General features: G+C 39.5%; 2 protein-coding genes across 2 annotated transcripts; both read left to right on the forward strand.

Annotated features, from left to right (window-relative positions):
- Positions 1 to 1,086: 1,086 nt before the first annotated feature.
- tspan33b (tetraspanin 33b) lies at positions 1,087 to 20,132 on the forward strand. The gene is made up of 8 exons (XM_086298049.1): positions 1,087 to 1,279; positions 11,196 to 11,253; positions 11,665 to 11,792; positions 11,947 to 12,021; positions 14,616 to 14,711; positions 15,079 to 15,207; positions 17,047 to 17,208; positions 18,820 to 20,132. The coding sequence occupies exons 1-8, from the start codon at positions 1,184 to 1,186 to the stop codon at positions 18,886 to 18,888; spliced, it is 813 nt and encodes a 270-aa protein (XP_086154175.1). The 5' UTR covers positions 1,087 to 1,183; the 3' UTR covers positions 18,889 to 20,132.
- On the forward strand, positions 2,404 to 6,136 carry LOC147324323 (uncharacterized). Its single transcript, XM_086298015.1, has one exon. It carries the CDS (start codon positions 2,420 to 2,422, stop codon positions 3,110 to 3,112), a length of 693 nt encoding a protein of 230 aa, XP_086154141.1. The 5' UTR covers positions 2,404 to 2,419; the 3' UTR covers positions 3,113 to 6,136.
- Positions 20,133 to 20,136: the final 4 nt, after the last annotated feature.

Consider the following 20,136-nt stretch of genomic DNA (forward strand, 5'->3'; position numbering starts at 1 on the left):
TGGCATGTCACATACAAAAAAAAATGTGATGATTCATGACACAATTTTCAGAGCATAGTGCCATCTTACCAAAAACTCTAATATATTGATTGGAGCCAATCACAGGAAGATCCACCATACTTCTAATTTCTGTGTTCAAACAAAGCTCGAGGTATCTGCACAGCTCAGGACATCACTATGGTATCACCCATCTGTATCATCTCTCTTTTCATATCACTCCCAGTTGGAATCCATAGATTCCATTAGCATTACCAAAGGTAAAGTAAAAATGTTGCATAATTACAGAGTGCAACCTCCTCCCAGTTAAGGTTCTGTTCAACTAAAATCTGATTTGTATTCAATCTAAAAAAAAAAAAAAAAAAGGTGAAACTCATTAAATACGAGTCTCTGGCAAGTCACTGAGTTACTGAGGGATCTGGTGTCCAGTGATGATGTAATACATTAACTTTATAGTTACGTTTTTGTGCTTCCGGTCATTCTGACAGATGATCCTTCATCACCAGTCAATAATCAGCTTTCGTCTTTCAATCTATATCTCTTCACAGAGTTTGTGGCTTGACTTCTTTCTTTCTTTTTAACTTCTTTATTGGTTTGAATGTTATTTACTCAAAGTTTGGCAGATTCAATCTAAAGCACACTGGAGACATCACAGCAAAAGGCAATGTCATGTAACTACATTAGATGTTCCTCCTCTCAAAAATGTCATTGTCCAGCCTCTGTCAACCGTCCTTCTGCTTTATTCACTGGAACAGTAATCTGAATCTGTAATCTGCAGACTAGAACATGAAACTTTCACAAGCAATAAACATTAATACAGAAAGACGAGTGCACTGCATTTGTGCGATGTGGAATCTAGGCCCTTTGACATAATGGCGAGAGGAGACAGAATGCACAGGGGTAAACTAAAGGCAGCTTGTAGGCCATTCAGCTGCTGTCAGCTAGAGATATTTTTTGTGCAATCTGACCCATCAGCCTACATGGACAGTTCTGGGTCTCACCAGCACGGTGAGGCGGCGTCACAAATCCATGCCCCCCCTTTTTTTAAGCCACCCCGACACCAGCACAGCTTGCAACCCACCCGCTTCTCACAGATTCACATGGCGCCTGCAGATCTGCTGGGTGGGGCAGGAACTGGGGACTGTTTACAAGTGAAACTCGCTGTAGCTTTACACCTCAATAAATAATGGACCGGAAACTGAATCTGGACCGAGCTGAGACATTCTCCTTTGTCAACCCGTGGATCAGATACTTTCTCTTCTTCTTCAGCTTCTTATTTTGGGTGAGTAGAGTTGCAACGATAAAAGTGTTGCAACGATAAAATATACTCTAAATATTTTGGAGAATGCAAATCACCAGCAATCAGAGAGCTTTCAAAGAAGACAGATCTGCTACAAAGAAAAACCAAAAAATATATAAATAATAAATGGAGAAAAGAAATTCAGCTATTATCAGGAGTTAAAAACAGCAGGAGCACCCAGCCTCCATGCTGCTACCTATTTCACGTTTAGTACAGTTACACATGAGAACTTTGATTGCCTGTATACATCACTGCAGCAATGCATTCGTAACAAATAAATCGAGTACTGACTCATACTAAACCATAAAACACCATGTAAGCACACTAGTACTCTGTAAACGAATTCTACTTGGAAGCTGTTTCTGAATGTAATAACTGCAGCATCATTTCACAGCATGATTGCACAAATGCAGAGTCCACAGTTACAGTGCTGTGAAAAAGTATTTGCCCTTCCCGGTTTCTCATTTTTGTCTCATTTATAAATTTCAGCTCATGTAACAAATTTTAATATTACAAAGATTGTCCAAATAAATGCAGTTTCGTAAACGATGCTTTCGTTTATCAAGGAAGGAAAGAAAAGCTATCCAATCCTACCCGGTGCTGTGTGAAAAAGTAATTGCCCCCTCAACCTAATAAGTGGTTGTGTCACTCTTGGCAGCAAGAACTGCAATCAAGCGTTTGTGATGACTGGTATTTAGTCTTTCGCATCGCTGTGGAAAAATTCTGGCCCACTCTTGTTTGCAGAATAGTTTTAATGAAGTCTCATTGGAGGGTTTTCAAGCATGAATGGCCTTGTTGAAGGTCACGCCAAAGTATCTCAACCTGATCTGAGTTCGGACTTTGAATAGGCCACTCGAAACCTTCTGTTTGTTTTGCTTTTTTGAGCCATTCAGAGGTGTACTCGCTGGTGTGTTTGGATCATTGTCCCGCTGGATTGCCCAAGTGTCCTTAACAGATGATCACAGACGGGTTTATGTCAAAGTTAATTTAGAAAGCTGTTTTTAAACTACAAGTTCTTTACTGGCAGCACATAATCACATCTGTTGTCCTCTGGGCTCAAAAATGACCCTGTTTGCTTTGACTGTTTATAAAGCGAGAGCCGCCTCGTGCTCTCGCTTCAGTATGCCACCCAAGAAAGGCCCAACACCAGAGGAGGTTGAGGACATTAAAACCTCCCTCGGAGCGCTGTGCGGAGACGTGGCCGCAGTCAGGGCACAGCAGGAGCTGCTTCTGGGGCTTCTGGAGGAGGTAAAACAGCTACGCCTCCAAAATGCCGAGAAGGACAGACGGATCATGGATCTCGAGCGGCGGGTGGATGAGCTGGAGCAGTACACCCGTACGAACGACGTGGTCATCAGCGGTATTAAAATCAAGCCGCGCTCGTATGCGCGCGCGGTGGCTGGGAACGTCGGGGAGCCCAGCGACGAGGAGACCCGCTCGGTAGAGCAACAGGTGGCGTCCTTCCTCCAAAGCAAGGGGATAGAGATGGACCTGGAGCACATAGAAGCATGTCACTCACTGCCCAGGAGGAGTGACAGACTGCCGGCCATCATTATGAGATTTGTCAATCGGAAGAACAAGGTCGCACTGCTGAAACAAGGACGCAAACTGAAAGGCACGGACGTTTTCATTAATGAGCATCTGACACGAAAAAACGCAGACATCGCGAGGAAGGCAAGGCAACTGAAGAAGAACGGTAAAATACAACATACATGGGTAACAAACTGTAAGATTTTCATTAAGCTAAACGGGACACCAGAAGAGGCAAAAGTACTGATAGTGAGGAACATGGAGGATCTGGACAAGTATAACTGACACCAATGTATCAATTACACCAGGAAATGACATGGACACGTTGAAATTAGTTCTTCAACAGAAAGTAATTGATCTAGATTGTGAATATAAGGAGCATAATATAATAGATCCAGAAATAGATTCTGAAAGTAACTTTCTCTCTTCTTTTGTTAAAAATTGTAATTATTTCACTCAGGAACAATATGAAAAAGAAATTAACCTAGACGGGAAGCTCTCATTAATTCACTTTAACAGCAGAAGTATGTACTCTAATTTTGATTTCATTAAGGACTATTTGCAACAATTTTCTCGCCCCTTTAGTGTTATAGCCATCACTGAAACTTGGTTCAATGTCGATAAAGGAATAGATTTTTGTTTGAATGGATATGATTTAAAATACATGAATAGATTAAATAAGGCGGGCGGCGGGGTTGCTATATATGTTCATAACTCTATAAAATATAATGTTGTAACAACTATGTCTATGGCTATTGATGGAATTTTGGAATGTTTGACTATTGAGATTATGAATGAAAAAAAGAGAAATGTTATAATAAGTTGTATATATCGGACACCCAGTTCAAGTATTGACACTTTTAATGAATGGATAGAAAAAACGTTGCTTCGGTGAACCAAAAATTACTATTTATCTGTGGTGATTTTAACATTGATTTGCTAAATCCAACAAGGTTAAAAGCCATTGATGACTTTACTGACACAATGTACAGCTTATCACTATATCCAACAATAACAAAGCCAAGCAGAATAACTTCACATAGCGCCACTATTATTGACAACATTTTTACTAATGTCATGGATTTCCAAATTAATAGTGGCCTGCTTGTCTGTGATATAACTGACCACTTACCAGTTTTTACTTTGTGTGACTGTGATTTAAAAAAAATAGATACCAAGATCATGATAGCAAAGCGAACAATAAATGAAGAAGCAATTCATGCCTTCAATTTAGATTTAGCACAACAAGATTGGAGTTCGGTGTATGAAGAGTCAGATGTGGACAAGGCTTATGATAATTTTCTAGATATTTTTACTATGTGGTACAATAAACATTGTCCTGTAAACGAACACATGACAAAGAAAAAAAAGATAAAAAGTCCTTGGCTCACAAAAGGAATTATTAATGCTTGCAAAAAGAAAAACAATCTGTATAAACAGTTCATCAAAGTAAAAACAAAAGAAGTGGAACAAAGATATAAAGCATATAGAAATAAATTGACTGATATTATAAGAACGAGCAAACAACTTTATTATAGAAGAAGATTATATGAAAATAAAAACAATATAAAAGGAACTTGGGATGTGTTAAACAACTTAATTAAACAAGGATCTTCTGGAACATCATATCCTGAATATTTTACTGATGCAAATGGTGAAAATCACAACATGAGTAATATTGTCGATGGGTTCAATAAATTCTTCATAAATGTTGGCCCTGAACTAGCAGCAGACATCCCGTGTCATAAAAATGAAAATATCAGTAATATAAAATCAAATCCCTTTTCACTGTTCCTCTCAGCTACAAATGAGCAAGAAGTAATAAATATCACATTAAAATGTAAAAGTAAGTCTTCAATGGATTATCATGACATAAATATGTCTGTAGTTAAACAGGTTATTCTGAATATTGCTAGTCCCTTAACATATATCTGTAATTTATCATTTCAGTCCGGTTGTTTTCCAAAAAAAATGAAAATTGCGAAAGTAATACCACTATATAAAAGTAATGACAAACACAGTTTTACCAATTATAGGCCTATTTCTCTACTGCCTCAATTCTCAAAAATTCTAGAAAAACTTTTTAATTCAAGATTAGAAAAATTCCTTGAAAAACATCAAATAATAAATGTTGGTCAGTATGGTTTCAGAACGCAAAGAACCACTTCAATGGCGATAATTGAGGCAGTAGAAGAAATTACTGATACACTGGATAAAAATAAATATGCAGTTGGTATTTTTGTTGACCTCAAAAAGGCCTTCGACACAATCAATCACTCAATTTTACTGGATAAATTGGAAAGATATGGTATTCGAGGGAAAGCTGGTAACTGGTTAAAAAGTTACCTAACAGGTCGGGAACAATATGTTAGCATAGGGCATTACCATTCAGAGAAACTTGGTATTACATGTGGTGTTCCCCAAGGGTCAGTGTTGGGACCAAAACTTTTCAATGTATACATAAATGATATTTTTGATGTTTCTCAAGTACTTAAACTCATACTGTTCGCAGATGACACCAACATATTTTTCAGTAGCGATGATTATACTGATCTTGTAATGACTGTAAACAGGGAGCTAAAATTAATAAAAAAAATGGATGGACATAAATAAATTATCATTAAATATAAATAAAACTAAAGCAATGTTTTTTGGTAATTTAAAATATAATATAGAATTACCAATTATCATTGAAGGTGTACCAATTGATAATGTGAGTGAAAACAAATTTTTGGGAGTTATAATTGATAACAAAATTTCATGGAAACCCCACGTCAGACACATAAAAACCAAAATTTCCAGAAGCCTCGCAGTTTTGAACAAAGTGAAACAATTCCTTGATAAAGATGCACTTCGTACTCTGTACTGTACCCTGGTTCTTCCATATCTTACATATTGTGTGGAAGTGTGGGGAAATACATATAAAAATACAACTAATCCATTAGTCACAGTACAGAAACGAGCACTGCGTATTATTCACAAGGCTGGTTATCTAGATCATACTCACAAATTCTTTCTTCAGGCAAAGTTACTTAAATTCCAGGATCTGGTTAATTACAATACATCCATAATTTTGTATAAAGCTTTTACTAAACTTTTACCGGCAAATTTACAAACTAGATTTGAAATTCGAGAAAAGGTTTATAATGTGAGAGGCTTTGGAGAATTCAAATTACCCAGAACTCGAACAACCCGTAAAGGCTTTTGTGTGTCTGTATGTGGTGTGAAAATCTGGAACAGTCTGAGTTTACAATTGAAACAATGCAAAAATATTCATAGATTTAAATTTCTCTACAAACAGTTGGTCTGGTCACAGTATACTCAATGATGGGTTTTAGTGTTCTCTGTAATGTCTGTCCTCTTACCATTGCTGGTATGGATTCCAAAATAAAAAATAAAAAATAAAGTGTGCGTATGTATGTACATATATGTACTTGTGTGTGTAGATATATATGTATGTATATGTATGTGTGTCTGTTACTTGTAGTTATTACTGCCTGTTACCTGTGGTAATGCAATTTATAATTTATATATTCTGTATTCAGTTATGAAGGCTCTAATTGTTGGTTGCGAGCTGCCGCTTAGATGCTTGTATCTGCCCGGGGCTGTTGATGGGTCTGTATGCAATGATGGGCGTAGCTGCGGGAAGTTTATTGTTTTTTTTTGTTGATGAGTGAGTATAGGGGTGGGATTTAATAAGTTTTCTTCGTCCCACTCCTTTTTCAGGCAAGTTTTGTTTTTTGTTTTGTGTATTTTATGTTCAATATAGGTATTTGTTGTGCCTGAAAATGAATAAATAAATGAAATGAATGAATGAAATGAAATGAACAAGTATAAAATATCATCCATCTCTGTGTTTCAAGGTTTTATTCAACTTTATTCCAACTCATTACCTGACAGTTTTCTATATTTTGGCATGGTAGGACACCAGGGCATGAGTCTGAGTGAAGGCAAACTTTCATGAGGACAAAGGCGTGTCCATATTTGACACAAGTGCAGGAGGAAGCTCAGGTTTATTCCTCTGCACTGGTCCCATCATGGACAGCTTTCTTTTCTGCAGTTGCAGGCCAAGGGTCATATACAGTAAACAAGCTGTTACAGGTGATTGTTGTCTTTTGGAAACCTGCAATGTTAGGGACAACTCGTGTCCTGACTGCAGGACAGACGGTTTGCCATCGCACACTAGCATGTTCCATGTACAGCTGGACCTGCATCACATGCTGCCCATGTTTTTATCTCATAGTTCCCTGGTTTACTTGGATGTTCTGTTAGAATGGACAGAGTCCTCTGAAGAGGACTTGGTGCTCATACAGTCACATCAGTACCAGGATCTTACATCACAGCAGGAGAAACACCCACTTGTTCCATACACCTCATGGGAGCACGTTTGTGTCATGAACGACGATCATCTATTGTGTCTTTATCAAGAAATTATGTCCTTTTTGTGCTTCTGTGATTAATCTTGTGTCACCTTTAAAACTTCTCTACCAGACTCAGGATGTCATAAACTGGCCGTAGCGACTCTACTGGATGCACGGCAGTAAGAATCAACACACCCACATATGCCTACAGCTGCATTCGGTCCATTTTTCTTCCTCTCTTGTTGTCCCTCCTTGTTCATCATTGAGTTGGCTGTAGAGCAGGTCATCTGCTAATTGGATGGTTGTTGGTTCAATCTCTGTGTGCTCTAGTCTGGAGTTCTTACCAAGGTGTCCTTGGGCAAGTTACTGAACCCCAACTTGGTCTCTGATGCATCCATTGGCATGTGAACGTTAAAAAGCAGAATACAAGCAGAATACACTGTGTATAATGCTTTCAGTACTCGAGTAGAAAAGCCACTGAAGGAGTATGGGACCTGGCACATGTGCTTGGACTGTGGTAGATCATCTTTCTCTGAGGCACATGAGAGAGTCAGGCATCGTCTGTCACTGGGAAGGTTAGAAGACCAGATCAGTGTTTCCTCACGTTACTGCAAATATTCCTCTGTCTCAGCTGATTCCTCTTTCCTGCTTGATTCTTTGTCTTCATCATAATTGAAATGGATGATGTGTAGTCCTCTGACACATCTTCTATTTCAGTTTCACATTCTGAAAATTCAAGAAACTTCAAGAAGCCCAGTCACTTTCTCTCCAAGCTCCTCAGACTACCATGTCCTGGATGCCTGAGAACCTACTTGAACATAGTTCAGATTCTTCATCACTTTTCTTCACTTCATAGCCTTCTTCCACTTCTGCAGGTGGCTGATGTGCTTTTTCAGAGAAAGGGTAGCATGTGCTCTAAATATTGACAATATTTTCTATATCTTCTAACCCTGGATCTTCCTGAACATTGATTCTCCCTCCTCATTATACTAGAGGACAATATGTGCTTTGTTCTTCTGCTCATTGCAAAAAAAAAAAAAAAGTATGCTCATCAAAGTATGCAAATCTCCAGTGCAATGGAGGCTTGTGAGCATACTTTCTGTGTATGTTTTATTGTAGAGTCTACCTTACAATACAAAGCACCTTGATGCGACTGTTGTTGTGATTCGGCGCTGTGTAAATAAAATTCCATTGAATATAGAGCACCTGCCTCCTCGTTATGCTGCCTGTTGTTGTTGTGGTTGTTATGACCAGTGCTTGACCCCACACATCAGTGATCCAAGATCAAAGATGTTTGAAAGCAGTATGGTGTGAAAATATGACCCTTTGCAACACTTTGTACTTTGGGGTCATTTTTGTCCACGAGGACCACAGGTGATATAAAATCCAATAAAAACCCCATAAATAAATCAAGACAATCATATTACAATCATTTGTATGAAATGTTGTGTTTGTTTTAAGCCAAACATTCCACCAATTTTAACTTTTATCTTGTCAGTCTTCAGCATATTTTCCCAAAAGTCTTTGGGATCATCAGCATGTTACTGTTTGGTTTTTTTGGCAAATTTGAGCCTCTGTGTTCTTTTTGGTCAGCAGTGTTTTCGCCTTGTAACTCTCCCCTGGATGCCATTTTCGACATCAGTTTCTTTCTTATTGTTGAATCGTGAGCACTGACTTTAGCTGAGACAGGTGAGGCCTGCAGTTCTTTAGATGTTGTCCCAGGTTCTTTGGTGACCTGGTGGACGAGTCGTTGATGTGCTCGATGTGTTGGTGAAACAGAAAATAAATTGGTTGATATATTTGAACGATATTCTTAATGGTAGATAAACTGTTACATTTCAGGCAGTATAGTGGATACATAACTGCATAAATGTGTGAGCAAGCTGATGTTAATGGATGCTTATATGTTTTTTGCTCACTAGCACAGGAGATGATCTGACCCAGTCACAATTCAGCCCCTGTCAGTCGCTCACACCATCACACCTTCCATTTCTCCCGTATTCAAGGACAGGTGCCCTAAATCGCTTATTTTCTAACAGATGTCAGGCATGCACGCACTGCTGATATGACATAATCATTATGCATTTTGTGCAAGTCTTACATTATACACGCTCCTCTACTGTGGCTGTTAGTGTAACAAAAAGACAACAAGACAACTGGGAAATGATAGAAAGGTACAGCGGATACACTGAAGCAGCCATTAAAGCACCGCGTCCTCCATGAGCAGTTGCTTTCGCACAAAAACACACACTATTAAAATAGAGCTGTTTGGCTCACTTACTTTCCCAGCACATTACAAGTCGAGCACACAGATCACATCTCTAACTCTGCTAACTCCCTACATCTCCATTACATCCCTGTTCATCCAATCCTCCACAAAAACAGCAGGGGGGCAAACACTGTACTGTGCTCCTACTGTGTTTAGAGCCAATCAACAATAACTGCACCCGCAGCAGCCTCATACCCCAGCCTGTGTTGACTTTGTTTATCAGACATGGGCTCAGGAGCGAACACTGCAGCCCTAATCCATCAGGCCTTTGTCCCCCCGTCCCCGTGGCTCAGTTGAGCTGGCTTTCACCTCCACACAAAATCCTCTGGGAGAAGTCTGATTCATCCCTTTGAAAAGCCTGAAAAACAGAGCTGGAATACATTCACTGTGTAAGTGTGTCTCCTGTTGCAAATGCCACCCTCATTCACAAAAGGCACAGTCAGTGGAAAACTGACAAAAGGAGCTGCAGGTGCGCACACTCCTACACGTCAGAAAATACCCCTGAAAAATGTACAATGGTACTTCCAAAGAAAATAGGCGCTATCCACGTTTTGTGTTTTGGCAGCTTTTCTCTTGTCAAGGTAGATTATTGATTCAAAAAGTAGTACCATATCCTGTCATGCAATAATTTACATCTCCAGAGCACAAAACACCGGTTTGGCATGAAGGCTGGCCAAGGAAAAATTATACCTCTAGAGATCCAATACAGGCTTCTGAGACAGAAACAAATCTGTGTTTATAAAGGCTGAACAAAATGCATCCTTTATACACAAAAGCAAACACGCACAAATTAGTAATCAGGAGAATGTCTAAATAATTTCCCCCAGGGATCAATAAAGTATTCTGATTCTGATTCTGATTCTGAATGTCTGTGAATTCGGAGGCTGGAAATGTAAGCCAGGACCGCACAGATTGTTATTCAAGGTGAGAAAAGCAATCACAGAGAGAAGGGAAATTAATGTTGACAATGCAATCAACGGGAAGCGTTAATTCCACCTGTTTTCCACTCACTTGGCTCCTTTAATACGTCGATTCTATTTGGGTGAACTCACCTCTTCAGCAGTTCACAACACGTTTGGGTAACACTGTTTAAAAGAAGGGCACGCACACACATCACAGTCAAGAACTAAGTGAAGTTAGGGTGGATAATAAAAACAATTCTCTAACCAAGGTCGAGTTCTTCTCGCAGTTCTATAAATCCTGATAAAAACTGGAGAGAGCATTTTTCAGTTCTGGAGGATTTCCATCGCAGTCACAGGTGGACTGAGTCTGATTTCTGTTGCGAGGTTCCACATTAAACCGAGGTCCATATGTTATTATTTTTTTCCCTGTTGATATCCATCTGCCCGTTTACCGCCAACACATAAACTAGTGATGCAGTTACCATGGCAACGGGTGCTCTGCCTACTCAGCACCTGAGGAAAAAGCTTATCATCACTAATCTAATCACACCTGTCCTGCAAACAAAAGTCCGAAGGAAGGAACATGTTTTCCTTTCAACAACTTTTTAAACATCCAAATAAAGACTCAACCTGGATAAATTACAAATACACAGCATTTTCTGGGCTTTGCTATTGCTAATTAATTACCAGCTTAGAAGTATCTGGTGTTGAATTTCCCAAGCAGAATACGAAGGACAGACAGCAAACGCGATAGAGGAGAATTACTTGCTTTCTTTGCTGGTGAAAAATAAATAAAAATTGCTGGTAACAATAAAATCATCTCCTTTTTTTTCCAGGTTTTCTCCCTGTTGATTGTTGCAATTGGTGTGTATGCTAAAGTCCAGAAGGCCACAGGTACGCAAGACGACACTTTTCGCTCACACCTCCTAAACTCCAAAGTGAATTAAAGACCAGCGATAAACCGTCCCTCATAAAAAGAGGTGCAGGAATGAGGTGGCACTCTCCTTGGGATCGTAAACTGTTTAGCTTTCCCGGCACAAAGCAAATGTGTGTCAGGCTTTCGCCTTCATTTTACCTGGTGTCTTTAATTTTGTAATTACTATGAGATATATATATAGTTGAGAGACAACCAAAATTTTTTTACCTGTGTTCATTGTGCACAACCCCACAATAGATCATTAGCTGCTAGCGTAGGAAGGGATGCTGCAAAGACAGGGAAACAAGGTACATGATGGAATTATTTAAATCAAAATCAGGTATTGGGGTTGGAAACAAACAGAGGCTGTTTTCCCATCTTTCTGCCAGACACGGTGAGGGACACGTTCCTGATCGACCCGGCTGTCATCTTAATCGTGGTGGGGGTGGTCATGTTCTTCATCACTTTCTGTGGCTGTATCGGAGCTCTCAGAGAGAACATTCGCCTCCTCAAGACAGTAATAGACCTCACAGACACATTACAAATACTGGCACAGTGTTTTGCTTCCATCTAATCCAAAGCCAAGTCTCACATCTTATGTGTAACAACTAATCTGTCCTTTAAGATGATATTAGTCACAGCCTTTTAATATTTTTGTCTTTACTCCCTAGTTCTCCTTCAGCCTCACACTGGTCTTCCTCACCCAGCTGGCCATAGCGATTCTGGGCTTCTTTTACTCCGATCAGGTATCTGAATCTTTACAGACTGTTCTGTGCGCTGGCTCAGTTATTCTACGGGGCCATTTAAGGCCACATTCAGGCTCCAGTGATAACAATGAGCACTATTGATTTATGGTGTCATTTCCCGGCTTATGGACTTTCTGTACATTTGTAAACTGCAGTATATGCAACTTAATAAGGCAGACATCTGATCCCACAGATGGGCCAGCTTAGCCCACAGGGGAAATGTCTTGTTAATGTCTGTGCTGCGCAGCATACACAGGAAACAGAACGGCAGCTTCCAGTGAGAATCAGTGTTTGTGTCACTCTCTATAAATCCTCCAAATGACTCAGGCTTGTTCTGTAGACTGACAGAAAATATGCGAGAACTTTCTCTCGGTATTACAATGTGATTTGAAGTGACTGGATATAAAAACTATTTGGGTTTATTGTGGCAAAGTTTTAAATGCTAGTGGCAATAACGGCAACGACAGCACTGTGTTCAGTGAGCTAATTGTTGGCACCTGGGGACAATGGAAAGAAGCAAGAGTGTGCTTCCAGGCAAACTCATAAACTTTAACGTACTACGTCTCTATGTATATGAATAAATAATGGTGCCAGTAGCAGTAGCAGTACCTTTGACCACTGGAGTTTAAGTTTTATTGAGCTCGCTGACATGTTTGGTCTTTGCATTGATGTGTTTGTTTTGCAGTTATTCCCACAGACCACAGCTTTTATTGATTTCAGAATTAAGTCAACCTGACTAAATAGTCTCATTCGCAGACTGTCTCCTGCCTCTCTAATTGATACAATAAGAACAATTTAAAACAAAAAAAGAATTTTAACGATTGTTTTTTATTATACATTAATAATAAGTTTAATTCCAGGTCTAGATACATTAAAAATGTCTGTTTTTGTGACCATAGGTGATCTACTCTTTGGCTGCATGAATGTACATATGTACTACAGTACTATATCTCAGCCTATATCTTATACTTATATGACCCAAGTGATTGGTTTGGAGACTACGGAGATGAGAAGGATCCCCCTCCACTTATCCCCTTCACTAACATCCCATTAGGGCTCCACCGAGAATAAAAACCACAACAGCCAGCAGTGGCAGCACTCGCTGTCATCAGTGGCGGGGATCCTGGTGCCTGATGATACCTCTCCTCTCCCTTGTGTTCTCTGTCAGCACTCAGACTGCCTGCTGCTAAACAGAGTAGTTTAACAACCCTCCCAGCATCCTTCCTCGCTAAATGATTCAAATGCTTCGGCACTTCAAAGTGGAACCAAATGTTCCATTTCAACAGATCCCTTGAAGGAGACTTTGCCGCTAATGACACACTGTGACGGTAGCCTCCAAAGCCCACGAGCAAACTGCACCACGTGGGAACAGAAACAGGGGAAGGCACAGGGTGAGCGTAAGGAACATTGTAAAAATCCTAACACAAATTAACAAAACTACTTCAGGATAACATTTTGGGCTATTTTGACAGTGCTCACAGTATTTATCAACATAACCTGTTCTAACGTAGTTTGTAATGCGAACAATTCACAAAGCCTTTAGCAAAGCATTCAGAGAAGTTCGTTTTAATGAGAATTTAAAGTTCAGTGGCTCATTATCATACAGTGCTCCTATTAGTATATATTACATCTGAACTCAGCCTGTATAACCATGGCCCTCTTTGTTCTCAGCGTCTTAAAGGGTGGAAGAATAGCAAAAACAAATATGAACAATGCAAGCCCTCGTTAATACTCTGAAAATGAAAATAATCTTACAGACAATGAAAGTTAAAGTAACAAGCAGGACAAAATTTCACCGTCTGAATCAGCCTCGTTCAGTTTCAAATGCTCATTACTGATAACTCAAATAACGTATTCATATATCATCTATAGGTTTTGTTTATTCAGCTCGAGAGGAGCTGATGAAAATCGACACATAATAACAAATGGCTAAGTTCAAGTAATTATCTACTATAATGTAGAACCTGCATATGTGCTTTGTGTTTGGTATGCGCTTCATGTATAGTTCTCACAGGCACAAATGGTTTTATGATTATGTATGCTGTACTTCCTGCTCTGCTGCCGCCTGGTTTACGTGCATCCCGCGGGACGCTTTACAATGTAAACAGGACGATGCTGTGTTGCCTCCAAACCCATGTGTTAATATTTGTTTATTTTCAGAAAAAACTGAAGTGGCCTTTTATGGAAAAAAAAGTTCAATGCAACGTTGAACATGAATACCGTTTATGCAAATGTGAAAAGTCCCACAAAAAGTCGATCAAATCTACAGCAAAGCCACCTGATTAACTATGAATAGGTGTCTGACAGCTCCCCAGAAACCGTTTTAGCTTGGATCTGAAATTATCCTCGACTTCATCATTTCAAGCTTTGTGGGGATTTTCCACTGCATCTGTTCAAAAGAGGGTTCACAAAAAGGTACTTTACAATCCTCCAAAATGCTACCCGAGTAATTAACTGAGAGATCAGTTGTGTCAATGAGCACCTTAGCAGGCAAGTAACAAAGACATCTGTAGATAGTTTATTGTAAAACATGCAAAATGTTGATATTAAAGCTGTTATTCTGTGTATTCAATCAGCCTTTTCCTCTCTCTTAGGCACGGGGTGCTTTGGGAAAGTTTGTAAAGAAAGCAATTGTGCACTACAGGGATGACCTGGATCTGCAGAACCTGATGGATTACATTCAAAAAGAGGTGCTCTCATTGGCCATTTCCACTGAGCCGGAGTGGCTCCTTTTGTCTGTAGAAGTCTTCAAACTGATCACAGATAGTTTATTGGATGCATCTGAGACTAAAGCAAGAAACCGCAGTTTGTTTTGTTTGTTTTTTTGCCTTAGCGAGGGTTTCCACAGGAGGCTACATGCAACTTACAGTTCCTGTTCTCTGTGGGTCACCTCATGTGAAACTGCTCTTCCATCTGCACATGCTGGCACATTTATGAGTTTGGGTTTTCCCACGGGAGAAGCCCTGACTGGCAGGATGCCCAGTACAGACCAACACTATGTTTCTAAATATACACCCGATTTCACTTTTCACTCTTCATTTTTCTTTTTCCCCCCAGTTCAAGTGTTGTGGATGGAACAACTACACTGATTGGTCTTGGAACCTCTACTTTAATTGTACACATGACAACCCCAGCTCTGAGCGCTGTGGTGTGCCTTATTCCTGCTGTACTCCTGTTCCTGGGGAGGTCAGTCTTTCTCTGTTTAGCCTCTTAACATACACAACATGTACAAACTAACAGCGTGCCTTAAAAGAAACCTTAACACAAACTTTCATAATCTTAAGATGATGTATTATTAAGATTGCTGACCTCACAATTTCAGTCAGCATTTCAAATTTGTTCAGTGTTTTAAATCTTCTCTGTCATGCCGAATTCACTTGATTAAGCAACTGACAAATCAAACCTCCTTCACATTTATGATAAACAGAAACAAGAAAGGCAGAAAGATTGTGACATGAACAGAACAAGCAGCTGTATGATGATGAAACAGGCTCTTAACACTTTATTAACAGAGAAAAATAAATAAAACTGCTGAGAATTTAAAGTTACAAAAAAAATCTTGTATCTTGACTCAGCAGGGTCTTATGCAGGAGCTTGGTGAGTAGAACAGACTGTGGCAATAAAGGATAACACACGTAAAGCTACCCAGCCATGTCGACACAACTGTGCGCCAGTTGTGTGTATTTCACATTCACCTCCACACATCTCTCTCTGAATGCAAGATATGTATGTGGCCAGTATTCAACGGGAGACAAAGTATGGCAGCTATGCATGTATTTCTTCTAAACTTGGAGAAGAGGACTTCCACGGGTCCCTGGAGTCTCCAGACAGTTACATTCGATTAGAAGTGAGGCTTCTCTGCTAAGACATCAGACTGTCTTATCCAACAGAAGTGAGACTGTCAGCTGATGATGGGGATTCAAGACTTTCCACTGACAAGCTGGCATTAAGAGACCCAAAGAAAATTTGAAATCATCTATAAAATATACCCGATACTTTAGCTAATGGTCTGTGGATGCTGAATTATAGCCAGCACTGCCTGACTGTGACAACCTGCGTTGTTTTGACATGTACGCAAGTGTGTCCAAACTAAGAGGCTCTCAGTCGGGAGGTGGCAAGAACACGTCTGCATCTGCTTGTAAAAGCAGTTTTTGGTATTACCTTCCTTTCCTTTGGGATTAGCTGTCATGCACAGAACTGGTCTCATAATGGCCAACCAGTTTCTCTTAAAAGGAATCTGCAAATTGATTGGTTGAGTACCTGAATGAGTCACTGCCAGGCAATTTCCATCTTAAAGAAGAAAGAAAAAAAAAACATGTTTAACATATTCCGATATGATCAACCTTACAGTAAATTTGCACAGATGATTCCAAATCAAAGTCTTCTTTCATGAAGGTTTTATGATATTTTGAGACTACTGAATCAACACTACAGCTATCTGCGTGCATGAGGATCCATGCTGTCATACAAACAGCATATATGTAAATGTCTGCATGAGCACAAACTTTGGATTCACAAATACACGCAAAAAAATCTCTGTACAGACGCAGCAGCACAGCTTGAAAACCACCACTGAGGAAAAAACATCTATCACACTATTGATTAAACATCATGCAACTCTGAAAACAGATCACAGCAACATTTTACAACATGGGGTAAAAATAAAATAACATTAAAAACAACTAAAAAAAACGATTAATTAAACAGTTTGAGAGCTGCTGCTGTGCTGCGACCTGCTGGTAGTACCCTGTAACTGCATGGTTCCCTCAGGGATTAGGTAGCTTTTCTTTTCAGAGCCAGTGGGTTTTGCTTGTACTGCTCACATTATTTTCTTTCCTCTCAACAAACGTCACTCTTTCATTATTTCCAATTTACTTTCAATTCAAAGTAAAAACAAGCAATGTGAAACCAGCAGCATGAAAGCGAGATCTGAACGTATTTAGAGTGCTTTAGGTTTATGTGCTTATCAATGTATCATGCACTCAGTGTTTCGTCTGTCTTTGCTTTTGTTCATCTGGCTTACAGGCAGTGATCAACACTATGTGCGGTTTTGGAGTTCAAACGCAAAACTTCATGGAGGCAAACAAGTCGATCTACCCAGTAGGCTGTGCAGACAAAGCAGTGATGTGGATCGAGTCTCATCTGCTGCTGGTGGGAGCTCTCGCCTTGGGTCTGGCCTTGCCTCAGGTAACCCAGTGTAGTAATTAGGCAACACAGGACTAGTAACTTGCCAAAAGGACTAGTTTCATCTTGAATAAGACTACAAACAAACAAGCCAATATAACTATTAATGAAAGTTTGCTGGATTCAGTGTGTAGCAATCAACATATTGACTGGAGACGCTCCCTCAAAGGCAAACTTCAAACTGGCGTTTTTGGATGTGGCTGCGAAAACAGTCCAAGCTAGACTTCAGCAATCAGAGCCATGCAGACTTTATACTCGCATACAAATCTCAATCTGAGAGCTTCCCACAGCCTTTTTTACAAGTTCAATATCGTCCTTGTAAAAAAATAAATTTAAAAAAAAAAAAAAAGGGATAAAACTTGGATTCTAGAGGAAACCAATAAGGAGTAGGGTTAATGTGAGGCCACTGTGAATCAAGGGATTTGGAATGGTGTGTTCTACCTAGACAGCAATAACTAGGCACATTGGGACAATAAAATTTTAACTGCACATTATTCATTTATTACACTATCCTAGAATGAGTACAGGTTAATGTGCAACAGAGGTAGAGGGGTGTGTGTGATAATGTAATATGTCTAAGAGATGCTGACGACTCCCTGATTCTCACTGTGCAACGCACCACGATCCCCCAGCATTTCCGCTGCAGCAGACGGAAATCTAGAGAATCTGAAATGCCAGAATTTGAAAATAGACAGGCCTCCTCTTGAAGCTCTTCTTCCTCTTCTAAATCCCTCCCATGTTGTCCCATAAATATGTACCAAACATCTATGCTGACGCCTTCTATTGCAATGGCAGTCCTTTATACTACTTACCTGCTAAAATTTCCCATCATGAACTGTATTTTTTTAAATGGGTCAAGAGAAATGTATTCACACCTAAGACCACCTAAATTACAAAATGCTGACAGGATGTGTTACGGGGATGATTTTGTTTTGCCCCTCTACCAATGATGCTAAAAACATGCCCTGATAACTAAATAAAACCATTCAATACTCATTAAGCAAACATGAAATCAAATTAGCACTTATAACGAGCTGCCTCTAAATAATTACTGTTTACTTATTAAAATGTTTCAGCTAATATTAAATGGCAATCTAGCAGAAGGTGTAACTTTAGCACAGGATGTTTAAACTGATTTGTCTCGTTCTCATCTGTACGCTAGGCTCTGCAGTGAATCTGAAGAGAAGCACAAATTACCCACAAGGCCCGACAGAGCAATTGCATTAGTTTTCTAATGCTTTGATGTGCCGTAAATCTGATGAAGTTCTCTTTTAAGTCTTGCATATCCTCTCAAAACACTTACCGACACTTACTTTGTCTGCATAACAAGCCAAAGCGTTAATTATAGACTGCTGTTTAAAAGCTGTGTTTGCAACCCAATGGTTTGGTTTCTCTCTGTAAGAACACCTTATGATCGGCTTGACAGGTGCGTGCAAATGTGAGTACGCAATTATTTTAAGTGACTCGTTTGAGTCAGTCTCAACTAATTTGGGAACCTTTCTTCCCAGCGCCACATTGCAGCACCCTGCTAAGGGACCTTGAGATGCTCTGTACAGAACGTACAGTTACAGAGAGCCTCTTCTGTGATCTAAAGTGGCTGCTGTTGTCCTCTAGATTGCAGGAATTGTGCTGTCCCAGATCCTGATCTCTCAGATTCAAGATGAGATTACCTCAGTGTTGTGAGAGCGCTACGACAGAGGGGAAGAAAACGAAAGAAAGGAACTTGCAGTACTCCACTCAGCTTCTCTGACATGTTCAAGGACATCTTTTCTACAGCTACTACTGCAATATCTGGGCATGTGATATTCTTAACATGTGGTTGCCTACAGGTATACAAGTGTGATGCACTTTAATGTATTATTTACAGTCAATTATATGCCAAGTGTATATATTATTAACCGGTTTTGAACATTGACGTCAAGATTTCATCTCTTTAAATGTGAAAAGTTTGCTTATAGAATTGAGTTAAAACATATGCATTTATTATTTTATGTTACTGTTTATCACTGAACATCAGCTCACATAAAGCAAGTCATTATGTGTCGTTTTTTAAAGGTCTGGAAACACAACATTCACACACTGCTCGCCTCCCTCACTCAGCTAACGGGAAAGAAAGAGAGTGAAGTAGTAAATCAAACAATTTCTGATCCTAAAGTCAAGGTAGGCGTAGCCACACCTCCACACAACCAGGCAAGAAGGTGTCACACTGGATTTTGTGCGAATGCAGCCAATATGCAGTGTACGTACTCGCCACTGTGGGCCATCTGTTCTGCAACCCTGTGTTGGTCAAACAGATACAGACCTTCAGCTGTCCATGAGAGACGGAGAGCAGAATGTCCTCGTAGCTGTTTTTATAGCGCACCACCACACACTTCAAGTGCTTCATAAGTCACAACTGTGACGAATTTATTTCGCTCAAAGTACAAAGATTGGTTTTTGTATATTATTTCTTCAACACCATTTATCATAGACATTGTCAGCCTATTGCTGATGTTACATACATAGATATAGATCAAAGTGTTCAGTATTAAATCAGTTATTTTTAAACTCTAATCAAAGAAATAAATGTTACATTTTTGATTTTTTTTAATCAAAGGAAGCTCATTTTAAAATGTTACATCAATTTCAATATAACATTTTAGGTATTTGAAATTTCAAAATGCTATTTTCCCCCAACAAAACATTTTTCTCTTTCTTTAAATCTCACATTTTTATGTATTTCAGCAGCATTACCACCACATTCCCACCTTTCAGTCGGGGTTCAGCCTTGTAGCACCAGCTCAACAGCTGCTACTCAATTTAGCCCAGTGGAAATCTTTTTACAACAATGTAAAAGCAATTTCAAAATCATACCAAGCTGTACAGTAACTAAATAAATGAAAGGACTTAAGACGGTTTATAAAACGTACAACAGCATTAAACCAGCTAAAC

The sequence above is a fragment of the Aulonocara sp. 'chitande type north' Nkhata Bay genome, linkage group LG7, assembly GCF_057382095.1.
Source record: "Aulonocara sp. 'chitande type north' Nkhata Bay isolate Kocher_YH1m ecotype deep benthic linkage group LG7, A_spYH_male_GT1.1, whole genome shotgun sequence".
Classification (NCBI taxonomy): domain Eukaryota; kingdom Metazoa; phylum Chordata; class Actinopteri; order Cichliformes; family Cichlidae; genus Aulonocara; species Aulonocara sp. 'chitande type north' Nkhata Bay.

Bases quoted from the DNA above. Each gene is read 5' to 3' on its own strand.
- LOC147324323 (XM_086298015.1), top strand. From the start codon at position 2,420: ATGCCACCCAAGAAAGGCCCAACACCAGAGGAGGTTGAGGACATTAAA.
- tspan33b (XM_086298049.1), top strand. From the start codon at position 1,184: ATGGACCGGAAACTGAATCTGGACCGAGCTGAGACATTCTCCTTTGTC. The intron at 11,254-11,664 runs GTACGCAAGACG...TCTTTCTGCCAG, and splicing joins TAAAGTCCAGAAGGCCACAG to ACACGGTGAGGGACACGTTC. The intron at 12,022-14,615 runs GTATCTGAATCT...CCTCTCTCTTAG, and splicing joins GCTTCTTTTACTCCGATCAG to GCACGGGGTGCTTTGGGAAA.